Source organism: Astatotilapia calliptera, chromosome 2, assembly GCF_964374335.1.
Source record: "Astatotilapia calliptera chromosome 2, fAstCal68.1, whole genome shotgun sequence".
NCBI classification, from domain to species: Eukaryota; Metazoa; Chordata; class Actinopteri; order Cichliformes; family Cichlidae; genus Astatotilapia; species Astatotilapia calliptera.
The window spans coordinates 3,672,178-3,686,502 of record NC_137423.1 but is presented as its reverse complement, the minus strand read 5'-3'; the positions used below and the strand labels follow the sequence as shown (position 1 = coordinate 3,686,502).

Genomic DNA, 14,325 nt, shown 5'->3' with positions numbered 1-14,325 from the left:
TCAGACATTAGCTCACCTATCGGCTCAGTCACCTGCTCAGCCACCTGTCTCCGCTGGAGGGTCCGAGGGGCCCGTTCAGCCACCTGTCTCCGCTGGAGGGTCCGAGGGGCCCGTTCAGCCACATGTCTCCGCTGGAGGGTCCGAGGGGCCCGTTCAGCCTCCTGTCTCCGCTGGAGGGTCCGAGGAACCGCTTCAGCCGTCTCTTCCTGCTGGAGGATCCGAGGGGCCAGTTCAGCCTCCTGTCTCCGCTGGAGGGTCCGAGGGGCCCGTTCAGCCACCTGTCTCCACTGGAGGGTCCGAGGAACCGCTTCAGCCACCTGTCTCCGCTGGAGGGTCCGAGGGGCCCGTTCAGCCTCGTGCCTCGTCAGCTGGGGGTCCGGGAGGACCCAGCCAGCACGTCCTAGTGTCTGCTGATGGTTCTGGCGAGGCCGTTCAGCCACCACCGGCTCCACCGCCTGGTCCGGCCCCCGAGTCTGCAGCTGCGCCTGGTCCGGCCCCCGAGTCTGCAGCTCCGCCTGGTCCGGCCCCCGAGTCTGCAGCTCTCCCTGATCCGACCTCAGCCTCTGTAGCTCGTCCTGCTCGTCCTGTCCGGCCTGCTCGTCCTGCACGTCCTGTCCGACCGATGACTGGACGTCATTGCCGTCATGGACGGCCCCCTGAACTACGTCGCCGTCGGTGCCTCCCGCCCGGCCGGCCTCCTGATCTGCTCGGTCGCCGTCGGTGCCTCCCGCCTGGCCGGCCTCCTGAACTGTTTTCTGGGCTCTTGGACCATCAGCCTCCGGGCCGCCCCCCTGAACTTCCCGGGTTTGGACTGTTGTGCCGTCAGCCTCCGGGCCGGCCCCTTGAACTTTTTTGAGACTATTGCCTGGGCCTCTGCGCTTTTCGTGAGCTCTTTTGTTTGTTTGCTTTTGGACTATGCCTGGGCCTTGGTGCTGTTGTTTTGGACTTTGTTCCTGTGTTTTCTTCTGTTGCTTTCCAGGCTCTGTTGTTTGTTCTTTCTTTTTTTGTTTTGGCTCCTTGTTTTGTTTCGAGCCCTCCATCCTGTTTCCCCCGCCGCCCACCCTGGTTGGGTTGTTTTTGTTTTTTTGATTTTGATGTTTTGGTTTGGGCTGTCTGGAAGCCAGCCCTTAAGGGGGGGGGGGTACTGTTAGGATGCCTGGGTCATCGACCCAGGGTTTTTGAGTTTATGATATTATTTATACTGTCTAGTTTTTGGTTTCTTTGAGTTCTGTCTTATGGCTTAGGTCTCTGTCTTCTTTAGTTGCCCTGTCTCCCCTATCACCTGCATCCCCTTGTCTAGTTCGCGTCTATGTGTATCTTAAGTTCCTATATCCCCGTGTTCAGTCAGTGTTTGTGTCTGCCCTGATCCCACGTCTCTGTTCCCTCTGTAGTGCCTGCATGTGAGTCTGTGTCTTTGTTCAGTCTGTGTTATGTGTTTCCTGTTTTACTTTGAAGGTCTCCGTCTTTTCTCAGTGTGTTCAGTTTACGCTTCTTTGGTCTCGTCAGTTCTGATTTGCCCCAGCTGTGTTTCCCTCCTGTTACTCATTTCCTGATTGCTCCCTCTGTGTATTTAAGCCCTGTGTTTCTTAGTGTCTGTGTCGCGATCTACCGTTTTCTTAGCTGTGTGTTCTGTCATTCCTCTGGTTTAAGTTTGTTTTGAGTTTTTTCAGTTATGTTATATTTTTGAGTACCAAATTAAAGCCTTTTTGAGTTCACGTCTGTCTCCGGAGTCTGCACCTTGGGTCCTATTCCTGCCTGCACACAGCCACACCTAACACATACAGAGATGCAGTATGTCAGCTCACATGTTTTTCTGGTTTTTTTGCCTGTCCCGTTTGGTTTTTTAGCCATCAGAATTGATGTCTGAAAGCTAACAAAGATACCCAATGGATTGACTATGCCAAGTGGATCATCACGGCCTTGCTGTTTTGGTCCATTTGATCGACCTTTGTTGTTATAGTTTATTTTATTTTATTTTCAGTTGTTACAGACGGGACAGACATGGCTGGGGGATAGGAAAGGGAGAAAGAAAGATGACGGAACAGTAAAACAGAGGGGAAGGGGAACAGTGAGAAAGGACCCTTAAAATGAAAAAAAATCTCCCAGATCACCTGTTGAGAGAAAAAAAAAAAAAGAGAGAGCAACATAATAAACACAGCACCATCACATTAATCTAGCTAACAGTAAATAACAGTAAATACTAAATATTGAATGTTGTTGTGCAGCACGCAGGACCGACAGCGCACAATGTGCTTTGAGGTAGCAGCCAACAAAGGTGTAGTTTGTGTCTGTGTACACCTGTGTGGATCAGAGCGCTTGTATTCAAAAGGTTTCTCCACGTAATGATCTGCTAGAGCGTGTGGGGATCCATAGCCCCATAGCCCAGGGCATGAAGCAGGCATGGAGGAGATCCAGGACCCTGACGTCCAGAGACCCCAGAGTGCGAGAGCCCAAGGATGACCATCGGAGGGGCATCCGTACCACCCTCCTGGGAAGAGCTGAGGAGAGCTCCAGGCGAGGGGTCACCTAGCAGCCACCGAGCAGACGTCAGAGGAGGCTGCAGTGGCATGCCCGCGGGCTCTGCCGGTAGCCAGCTGTGCCAGAGTGAACCGAGCCAGAGGCCGAAGGCCTGACGGCCCCCCACACCCCGGGAGAGGCCCGACCGAGCCACGGGTGCCAGACCCCACCATGCAGCCACCGGGAGTGAGCCGGTACATACCTGAGGGCCCAGCCCCTGGCACCAAGAACCACCAATGCACCGACACCTGAGGGCATCAGCCACCGGCAGGAAGTGTGGTGAGGGGGGATAGGCCTCTATACTTTGGAGGGCCTGAGATGTTCCCAGAGAGGTGGAGTCTGAGATCCGACCTGACATATAGACACAGACAAAGAGGCACACACAGACACAAACGTTCATTCCCACGCTCGTGCACACATATACAAATACTCAGCACTCACCAAACGTAAAGACAGACACAAATGGACATTGTACACCCAGTCACACTCCCCAAACACACTCTATACCCCACATCCAGGTACCCTCACCCCCAGAGGAAGAAATTGCACCTAGACCCAGGAGATGTTACCCTTTTCCCCAGGGTGGAGACAAGCAGACCACCCCCAGCCCTGCAGCAGCATTCTAGTTGTGACCATGGACCATGCGGCCTGCTAGCTCAATAGCCGAGTATTTAGTATTTATTTAGTATTTATTTATTTATTGTCATTGTCAAGAACAATGAAATTGCGTTTGGGGCTTCCATACAACCCAAAAAAAAGAAGAAAATAATAAATACCCCTTAAAACCCAAGTGTACATATTTAACCCAGTGTGACTCCAATGCAATAAGACAATCCTTAGCAATAATGTTCGTAGAAATTCAGACAAAGACCTGAGAAACATGACAAAATACAACAATGCAACCCATTCAATATTATTGTACTGTGAGATATGATATCAGATATGATAGTTATCTATTTAAGAAAGAGGGGGGAGGGGGGGGGGGGGCAGGAGGGGGAAGAGAATAAAGATATGATGCACCAATGCAGACCAGTTCATTGCTATTAAGAAGTTGGATATGGTTATTGTCCGTGAGAGGGGGGCAGAGAGTTCAGGAGCCTCACAGCCTGTGGATACAGGCTGTTGGCCAGTCTGGATGTTCTGGCCTGTATAGACCTGTACCTTCTCCCTGAGGGCAGCAGATGGAAAAGGTGGCGCGCAGGGTGATGTTGGTCCCGCAGGATACTGTGCACCCTCCTCAGACAGCGAGTGGGGAAGATATTACTGATCTCTGGCAGACTTGTTCCAATAATTCTGCCAGCTTCTTTCACCATCCGCTGGAGTGCTTGCTGATCGGCCTTGGTGCAGCTGGGGAACCACACTAGAAATCCATACGTCAGAACGCTGCTGATGGCACAGTTGTAGAAGTTCAACATCAGAGATCTGGGAATGTGTGCGCTCCGCAGTCTCCTCAGGTAGTAGAGGCGCTGTTGGGCCTTCCGTACAACTGAGGTGATATGGTTGCCCCAGGACAGGTCCTCGGTCACAGTTACCCCCAAGAATTTAAAACTGCTCACCCTCTCCACCGCCTCACTGCCAATGAAGAGAGGCAGATGGTTGTTATGGCCCCTCTTCCGGAAATCTACAATGATCTCCTTGGTCTTTTTGGTGTTTAAGACCAAGTTATTGTCGTGGCACCATGACTCTAGTTGTTGCACCTCTGTCCTATAGTTTGTCTCATCATTGTTGGATATAAGTCCGAGCACTGTAGTGTCATCTGCAAACTTAACAATGAGATTGGACGCGCAGGAGGAAATACAGTCATGGGTGAAGAGAGTGTATAGCAGAGGGCTCAGAACACACCCCTGAGGGGCACCGGTGTTGACCACAAGGGTGGAAGAGGTGTTCTTACCCACTCTGACACTCTGTCTACGGTTAGTGAGGAAGTCCACAATCCAGTTGCACAGAGAGGAGTTAAGTCCCAGTTGGTGGAGTTTGGGACGGAGTTTGTATGGCCGGATGGTATTAAAAGCCGAGCTGTAGTCTACAAAGAGGAGCCGTGCATAGGTGTTCCTGTGTTCCAAGTGCTTCAGTAATGTGTGCAGCACTGTGGCGATCGCATCCTCGGTTGACCGGTTCTCCCTGTATGCAAACTGGTGCGAGTCCAGGGATGGTGGAAAAGCAGCTCTGATGTGTTTAATGACCAGTCTCTCCAGGCATTTGGCGGGAATGGGGGTGAGTGCCACAGGTCTGAAATCGTTCAGACATGTGACAGTACGGAATTATGGCTGCAGCCAAGTCTCTGTGAGTAGTACAATGCTGCTGTACCGCACACACTTGTTGACTGCAGTCTGTAATCTAAGTTCATCTATTTTGTTGTTTATGGATCCGACGTTGGAGAGGAAGATACTTGTAAGCTTAAATGGTTGTTTCTTTAGCCGTGCTAGCGGGCTAACCCTGCAGCCACACTTTTGCCTCCTTTCTTTCCTCTTTGGGAAGAACCAACCATGGCGACCCTGGAGTTCTTGTTATGTCCTCCGGAATGCCGTGGAAGTGGTGATAGTCTGATGTAATGTTCCTTGCACAGCGTAATCCCAAACTCAGAAGGTCCTGACGACTGTAAGTAGAATCTAATCGATGTATAGTAATAAAAAACACCCACACATATACACGTAGAAAAAGTAAAAAACAAAGCACCCAACGTGAGGACCAGTGAGTCTCTGCATCTGTACGCTATCTTGCCCAGGGCCCCAGCATCGACACAGCACAGACATCTATCTGGCCTATGCTAAAGCCTTGCAAAATGTGAACTTCTGCTCCATCATGGCCCTTCACACTACACCAGTGACTGTGAAGTAATTAGCTAATCGATAAACAACTAAATGACATAAAAAGTTCTTGTTGTTTTAGTATCTTCTACAGAAATTTCTGAAAAAGAGACATTTTATGTCAATTATGTTAATTTGTCCACATTTTATTTTATTTGGTAACGTTGTAACACCAGGTGCCCTTCTTGATGCAGCCCATCCATTTTTCCGGCATTGGGAGTAGACTAAGAGTAAACTAGCATGTGACCATCTTAGGCTGGGTTTGTGTCTCCTCCCTAGTCTCGAATCAATGATTAGAATATGTGAAGTATTTTATCTTTTTGTGATTTGTAAACCATAAACCATAAATATGCTACTTTTTTTTTGTCCACTGCAGTTTTCACACTTCCATAGTGAATTGCAAGAAAACCAAATAGCAGGATATCTCTTGCTGGAAATATGTTTAGCCCACTAAGAAGCTCTGAGATTCAATAAACGATCTGTCATCAGAAAATGGCACTAAGTAATTTGTACAAGCTGTAGTTAAGACCAAGTTAAGTTTTAGAATTCAGGAACTTCTAATGGCTGTATACATAAATGCATGCAACATTTATCTAAGTGTTTTCACTTTTAGGTAAGGCAGAGCACCTAAACCCAGATAAACCTAGAAAACGAACTTTCTAAGATGTTTTTATTATTGTACAATTGTCAACTTGAGCTGACGTCATGACTTAACCTAGTTTTGCTGAATAAAGTTACCCACGCAGGAAATGAAAACTATGGTAATCTATAAGTGAAAGCAAACTTTGATTTTTTTGTATTTCCTTTTTATTCTTTTTATTCTTTTTGTCTTTGCAAGTGGAAATAATCAATTAAATGAATTCAGAAACACTTAAATGAAAATTGACAGTAGCGGGAACAAAAGACTAGTAAAATCATTTGGAAAATTTGCTGACAGATTAAAGCAGAACATGAATATTGGATAGGGAAACTAAAATAACTATAAATGAGCGCCTAACATTTTTTGGGAAAGAAATTTACTTCATCAATGAAATAATGTGCAAATGAACAAGGAAGAGATGATTTAGCCCTCAGAAGCCTGGAAGATAGCAATGTGACAGGAAGTGCCCTTGAATCTATATTCTGTGATAACCAATCAGATTCATCTGACACATGTGACATAAAAGGTTTGTGCTAAAATACCTCCTACACTGACTGAAATACCTACAAGCTCCCTAAAAAGCAATGTTGCCAAGATGATTGTGATATGGGTCGCACTGCTTGCTATTCATCAAGCATGTAAGTGTTTTTACATTCTGGATGTTTTTTCCATACATGTATGCTGTTAGCATGGTGGTTTCCTGTATTATTGTGACTTAATGGTTTAGATTTTGTTTTCTTTCAAATTAGATACACTTATTCCAGTAACTACAGTTCAACTCGGTGAACCTGCAACTTTGCTGTGTGACCTGCCTAAGACCGAGTACAGCCGTAGAGTCGACTGGTACAAGCAGAGTCCTGGAGACTCTCTGCAAAGAATTTGGACAGTGAAGGATTCTGCAGAACCTGCCTTTGCACCTGAGTTCAAAAACTCAAAATGGGATGTTAAGTATGACAAGAATCTGACCAACCTGACCATTTTGAGGACAAGACAAGAGGACGAGGGAATCTATCACTGTGGATTCACAGCATGGCTCCAAGATACCAAATGGACTGCGACATATTTGTTAGTAAAAGGTAATAATGTGATTCTTCTATAAAAGTTTGCTTCAGCAGCTAAAATTGAATACTACAGAAAATAATTTATGAATGAGCATGTTTTGAAAACATTACATTTACATGTAAGATACGTTTGGTCGTTTTTGAAAACTCAAACTATTTGTCTTTTAGTTTATTTTATAATCACATTTATTAATATATTTATATTACACAGGAAACACCCAGAAAACATCGAAATATTCTGTTGTTCAAAAGAAGATAGCAACTCCAGGAGGCTCAGTCACTCTTCATTGTTCACTCCTCTCTAATTTTGATAACAATACATGTTCCGGAGGTCTCAGTATGTTCTGGTTTAGAGAAGGATCAAATCCATCTCATCCTAGCATCATCTACACTGATGGAAACAGACATCATGAATGTGGGAATAGCTCTGCGACTCAGCAGAGTTGTGTTTATCAATTCAATAAAAGTATTAGCTCCTCAGAAGAAGGGACTTACTATTGTGCTGTGGCCACATGTGGGAAGATATTGTTTGGAAAAGGAACTAAATTGCAAATAGGTATGATTTTATTTATAAAAATAAACCATGAGATATAGGATTCCTTATTATTGTCAGAATTACTAATTGTTTCTCTTGATTGTTTCTGGTTTTCTAGAGCAAAGAAGAGGTTCTGAATTTTCTGCACTGGTGATAGCATTAGCCTGCTTGGCCATTTCTGTGATTGTCAATATTATTTTGATCTGTTGCCGAAGCCCAAGAGCATCATGCGAACAATTTAAAAGTAAGTGTTGTTGTAGGAGCACTAAAGTTTTCCTTTGATGTGAGAAAATCTAAATACTCCTTTAATTTAAAATTCTAAATCAGACAAAATAGATAATATTCCTATTTTTGTCACTGTAACACACAGAGAAAAGCTCTTCACAAGCAAGGCAAAGTGATTTATGCCAAACAGTGGACAACAGTGTAAGTACTATGACCAAATCTTTTTTTTTTTACTTTATTAAAATGATTCTATGAGGTAATTTTTTTTATTATTATTTTGTATAGGCTGAAAGTGGACATGATCTAAACTATGCTGCTCTACACTTCTCTGGAAGGAAAGCTACATCTACAAGAGGAAAGAAGAAGAATGAACTGGAAACTGAAGAAAGTGTTTATTCTCAAGTTAAATGCAAAATGTAAAAGTGTATCTATGAGTGTCTCTGGGCTGGTTTATAGTAATCTGTATCTAAAAGTAAACTAATATGAAAACTGAAAACATGATGTTTCCTGCTTGTTTGTCTTAATTATTTATGTATAATATTATGAGTTATTAAATGAGTGGTATGATGTAGTATATTATGATGATTTCATCACACTGATTGTGAATTACTTCAAATTAACCCTTTAAGACCTACCATAGAACCAAGGCCGCCAGAGCTTATATTATATTTTTACATGCTGTAGTGCCATTTTTGCGAGCATTTCAAGTTGCTATACATCAATACAACTGTTATAGCCCATATTTTAATAATATGTATGCATTAAGGCAAGGCAAGGCAAGTTTATTTGTATAGCACAATTCAACAACAAGGTGATTCAAAGTGCTTTACAGAGACATTAGAAACAAGAACAAATAAAAAGCATGATTTAAAATTGATTAAAACAAGCAAATAAACTAACTAACTAATTAACAAACAAACAAACAAACAAACAAACAAACAAAACAGTATATAAAATCAAAACAGATAAAATCAGAACAGTAGATAAAATCAGTAGTTAAATGTAAGTTTTGAAATTTAAGCTTAAAGTGTGGATTTGGTGCTTTATTCAAATGCAGCTGAGAACAGGTGAGTCTTCAACCTGGATTTAAATAAACTGAGTGTTTCAGCTGATCTGAGGCTTTCTGGGAGTTTGTTCCAGATATAAGGAGCATAAAAGCTGAATGCAGCTTCTCCGTGTCTGGTTCTGACTCTGGGAACTGATAAAAGACCATTAAGTCCATAGTAACTACATAAATTGCAAAAAAAGTGCAATAAACTACAAAAAAATTGAAAATCGTTTTTGCTTTTTTGTTTTTTTACACATATTTCTACTTGGAGAAATTTAAGAGGTTTATCTCTCAAAACTTTAAATACAAAAAAGTTGCAAAAAATAGTTTACAACAACAGAAAATTTATTTTGATGTCTGTTTCAACGTAGGAAGTGTTACGAACAGCTGATCGGATTGGCAAAGCGTGTTTCTGGAATATCATGTTTTTGTTCCCGCAAGCGCTTTTTATGCAATATTTGCAAAGCTATATGTGGAAGGAAACCGTGACCTAGGACAAGATGATGGCATAAGATGTAAGTATAACTCCTCCGGTTTTATATGCAAAAAAAATTATTGCGCTAGCTTACACGGTTCTGGTTCTACGGGGATTTAAAAATAGTTACACAAAACGGAGCGTGCCCGCTCCGACCGGCTTTAAAGGGTTAATAGTTGCTGTGGTTGATTCACCTCAGCCTTCACATTCCCATGACAGCACTAGCTGTTTTTATGTCAGCTATCACACCTAACACCATCCGCTCACCCAGGAGGCCACTGCATAGAAAAAGGTGGATGCTACCACAGTGTCACAGAATGTCCTTAGCATAGTCCTGCAGTTTCTGAAGGACCTCAGTCTCCTCGGCGGATGGGGTCGACTCTGGCCCTTTTTATACAGAACATCTGTATTTGTAGTCCAGTCCAGTTTATTGTTGAGGTGAACACCCAGGTACTTGTAAGAGTTCACTGTCACAATGTCGTAAGAGTTCACTGTCGCAATGTCTTTTCCTTGGATGTTCACCAGTGGTGTGATGGTAATAGACTTCCTCCTGAAGTCCATTACCATCTCCTTCGTCTTCTGGCGTTGATTTGGAGAGCGTTGATCTCACTAATGACCCCCCTGTATTCCTGGTCATTTCCGTCTGACCCAGTGTTTGAGTTTTTGGAGGGGTTTGCTTTTTGTGATTTTTGTTTAGGCCTAGCTCTTTGGTAATACTAGTAGGTTGCTTTCATTTGCCATGTAGTATAGCCACTGTTTCTAGTCTGTTTGTAATTTACTTTGTCTTTCTGTCTCCTTGTTCCTATCTGGTCTCCATTGTCCTGTCTCTGTGGTCCTTGTTTAGTTCTGTCAAGTTCATGTCTTAGACTGGTCTTATTGTTAGTTACTTTCTGTTTTATTTTGGCAGTCTCTTGAAACTTGTGCATTAGGTTCAGTTTTGCTTCCTTTGTCCTCGTCATTGATTAGTCATTTCAAAAATGTTCTCTTATGTAAAAATTGTCCTGGTCCCTCATTCCTCATATGTGTTTGTCTCTTTTTTTTTCTTGAGTCCAAGTTTTCATTTTGGTTAGCTTCTGCCCTACCTGTTATTGTTTTTGTTTCTTGTCGGTTGGACTCTAACAAGGGTTTTCAGTTATTTCTGCTTCCTGATTCCTGCATTTGGGTCAGTGAAGAAAATCAACAAATAAATTGAAACAGGTGTATTTGATTTGCTTTACTTTTTTTCTGTCTGTGTAAGGTTTTGTTCATTGTAAAAACATGCATAAAATAAGTTTAGATAAACACAAAATGTGATCAACATGTGTTTATGCAATAAACATCTCTAGACATACATATCTAGAGTAACCCACAGTGTGATTTTAACTGCAAAATGTTTTAGAACATAAAATACAAATTCACATGACATGCAGTATATACGCCTTCCCCTTTGTTCCTCTTTGCCCTCATTACATGGCAGCAACGTCTGACTGTTGGTGGTACTATAAGGCCTTAGGACTAACTAAGCATCACTTAAAGCCCATAGTCTACCTGAGTTGCTGACAATGTAGATGCTGTTTTGACCACTATGTACCGATTTTCTCCTGTCGTGAATCTCAGATCATCGTAAACTGTTTTTTGAGCAATGAATACACTGTATTCAAATGACCTCATCAAATTGCAATTGAATATAACACTTGGAAATTCACATCATGGATTTGTAGCTTGCAAATCTGTCCAAATAATTTCTTCACATATGTGGCCAAAAGGCAGTAGTAAGTCCCAACATTAGTGTAGTCGCAAAGATGCAACAAAGACGTCTCTTCTGAAGGACATCTGTTTTCTCATATTAATTGCGTCTATCTCACTATTGTAGACAATGTTTAGATGATATTTATAAGATCCAACTTAATCAGAAAGATTCTGTGCGTCACGGCAGGGTGCGCCGATAAGTTTAGTTTACAGCACCCAGAAGCAGCCACTAAAAGGCGGAGTTGCTGGCTGAACGGAAGACGATCCTTTATTTGGATGTTGGCACATGAAAAAGCATGAAGCTATGAAAACTAAGAAAACTGTGAAGACTCAGAAAACGAAAGGACTAAGAAACTCAGTGAAAATACTATGACAAACTATGAACACTGAGTAAACTATGACAAAACACTATGGGGACGCAAACAGACGACCTGACAGTGAAACATAGAAAACACTTAAATACACACATGAGGTGATCAGGAGAAGTCGAGACACATGAGGAAACAGCTGACAAGGATGAACATAACGATGCACAGGAAATGTAAAATCAAACACAATGACATGAAAACCGGACTTTCAAAATAAAACAGGAAACATAAGACGCAGACATGACAACCTGAACTTGACAACGTAAGACACAGACATGAAACACATGAAGGGCAAGGGAGACTTAACAGGGGTGAAAGACACAAGGGGAATCTAATAACAAAGAACTAGAACAACCTACGCATGATAAAAAATGAACTTAGAAAACCTGAAGGGCTTAAACATAAACTAAAACTCAAAACGCTGGGTCAAAAGACCCACGATCCTGACACTGTGGATGTTTTTTCTTCCCAGTATCACCAAGTGCTCATAGGGAGTCATGTAATTCTTGGGGTTTTCTCTCTAATGTAAATATAAAGCACTTATAATACAGAGAGCCTTGAGGTGATAGTTGTTGTGATTTGGATTCTTATAAATGAACTAAATAAAAAATAAATAATTATACAATGTGGGAATTCTCAAATGCAAAATTATTTTCTGTTATTCTCCACAAATCTACTTGACATGTAACTTCTCACTTTAGAATATTTCTGTGCAAAATTAAAGAGCTCTCACATCCTTGATGAAGAAAAAGAACTGGAGCCTAGAAAGCCATCTTGAGGCTTGTACTTGTTGTGGACCTTATGTCACGGTCCTGTGTCTGTGGACCTAGTGTTTATATAATAATAATAATAATGGATTGGATTTATATAGCGCTTTTCAAGGCACCCAAAGCGCTTTACAATACCACTATTCATTCACTCTCACATTCACACACTGGTGGAGGCAGCTACGGTTGTAGCCACAGCTGCCCTGGGGCAGACTGACAGAAGCGAGGCTGCCATATCGCGCCATCGGCCCCTCTGGCCAACACCAGCAGGCGGTAGGTGAAGTGTCTTGCCCAAGGACACAATGACCAGGACAGAGAGCCCGGGGATCGAACCGGCGACCTTCCGGTTACAGATGCGCTTCCCAACCCCCTGTCTATGTTTCTGGTTTATGAATATTCTTTGATATAGTGTTTTTCATGGTGTAGTTGTTTGTATTTCTAGTTTCCTCAGTTATTCTCTGATTATATTTTGTAGTTTCTAGTCTTTAGGTTCTGTTACTGTGCCGCCCCTGTATTCCACCTTTCATGTCTAGTCTCCCTTGTCTTCATGTTCGTTTATCTCCTGTGTCTGTTTTCTGTTTTTCCTTTCTTTCTTGCCAGTCGGTTATGTTTCCATGTCTGTTTCTTCCCCGCGTCATGTGTCAAGCCGACGTCTTAGTGTGTGTCTAATGTTCCCTGCTTTATTTTGATAGTGGATTTTTGGAGGACATGTATACCTATGTAACTATATACACTATATATCTATCTGCACTGAACATATATATTTTAACTTTCACATAGTCTTACACACAAGACATTTTGCTTCACCATGGTTTATTAAGGTTGTACAATAACAGGGCAATTAATGCTGTTGAACTCTCTTGAACTCATTCTCATTCTGAACTCATAACTCACTCTCCAGCTCCAGTAACTAACTCCCCCCTAATACACACAAAATGTCTTTCATGCAGCACAACCAAAACAGTAACATTGTAACAGAGATACTGAACACATCATGATGAAATCAGGATCATATGATATAATACACACACACACACACACACACACACACACACACACACACACAGACACACACACACACACACACACACACACACATTATGCACCTGCACCTGCTGTTTTTGGGATACTGGTCCCTATATATTAGGGGACCAGAGGACACCCCGGCACTCTTTTTTCCTGCTGCTACTTTCTGTCCATCTCTGTGTTGCTCTGCTGTCTGTGCTTAAGGTTGTTGCTTTGCTATGTATCGTCTTGCTATACTCTGTATGTGTTTTCTTGCTGTTCATATGATTCAGTGTATTAAACTCTGTTCCAAGAATTCTACTCTTTTCCAGAGCATCTTTTTGAGTGCCTTAATTTTAATTGGATCTAAAAAAGTTGGATCTCCACATCATTGGTGGGAGAAGGTTATCATGATGGCTAAAAAATTTGCGACCACACTTCCTCCCTGTCTCGTTGTGTCATATTAGTTCCAGCTGTGATTCCTTCCTGTTTCCCATTCCCTCGTTATCCTCTGTATATTTAGTGCTCTGTTTTCTGCTGCCTATTGTTGAACTGTCTGCTCATCTTTCTTCATGTTTCCCAAGTGTCAGGTTTTGCATTTAAGGTTTTTGTACTTTTCTTTATGCACCTAGTGTTTTCGGTTTAGCTTTTCCCAGTTTAGGTTTTGTTAGTTTAATCTTAGTCTTCTTTTGTTTTTTTTAATTTTTGTGCAGCCAGAAATAAAGGCTCATTTTTGTTTTTATTCAATTCCGTCTCCATTGTCTGCAATTGGGTCTCCACTCTCCATTCTCCACCGTCTGCTGCAGCCGATGTGACACCTTAGTGGTATTTCACTGTGTGAAAGAGGTGAAATGATGGTATTAGATAAGACTTTTAACACCTCTCATTGGTTTAAAAAATCACATTTGGCTCATATTGGGTTATAAGTTCAAAGTTAAAATAATGACAAAACTCAAAATGAAAGATTTTCATGTTACACTGAAACCCCCCAGAGTGGTCTACTACAAAGCATGCTCAACAGTACTGGGTTTTTGATGGTTTAGTTGGCTCTGCAAAACTTGAATCAAAGAAAATGTGTTACCACAATAGTAATAAACAGTTTTGTGCTGTCACAGATTTTTAGTCTCTCCCTCTTTACACACAATGCAG

The 14,325-nt window shown here is 42.3% G+C and overlaps 1 protein-coding gene across 1 annotated transcript; it reads left to right on the top strand.

The window, feature by feature from the left end:
* The first annotated feature begins 6,428 nt into the window (after nt 1-6,428).
* LOC113028686 (uncharacterized) lies at nt 6,429-8,286 on the top strand. The gene is made up of 6 exons (XM_026179084.2): nt 6,429-6,602; nt 6,714-7,040; nt 7,237-7,581; nt 7,679-7,804; nt 7,931-7,986; nt 8,071-8,286. The coding sequence occupies exons 1-6, from the start codon at nt 6,560-6,562 to the stop codon at nt 8,203-8,205; spliced, it is 1,032 nt and encodes a 343-aa protein (XP_026034869.2). The 5' UTR covers nt 6,429-6,559; the 3' UTR covers nt 8,206-8,286.
* The last annotated feature ends 6,039 nt before the right edge of the window (nt 8,287-14,325 follow it).

Excerpts from the sequence above, each read along its gene's own strand:
- LOC113028686 (XM_026179084.2), top strand. The coding sequence starts at position 6,560 with ATGATTGTGATATGGGTCGCACTGCTTGCTATTCATCAAGCAT. Across the intron at positions 7,582-7,678 it reads AGGAACTAAATTGCAAATAG|AGCAAAGAAGAGGTTCTGAA; the intron begins GTATGATTTTAT and ends CTGGTTTTCTAG. Across the intron at positions 7,987-8,070 it reads GCCAAACAGTGGACAACAGT|GCTGAAAGTGGACATGATCT; the intron begins GTAAGTACTATG and ends TATTTTGTATAG.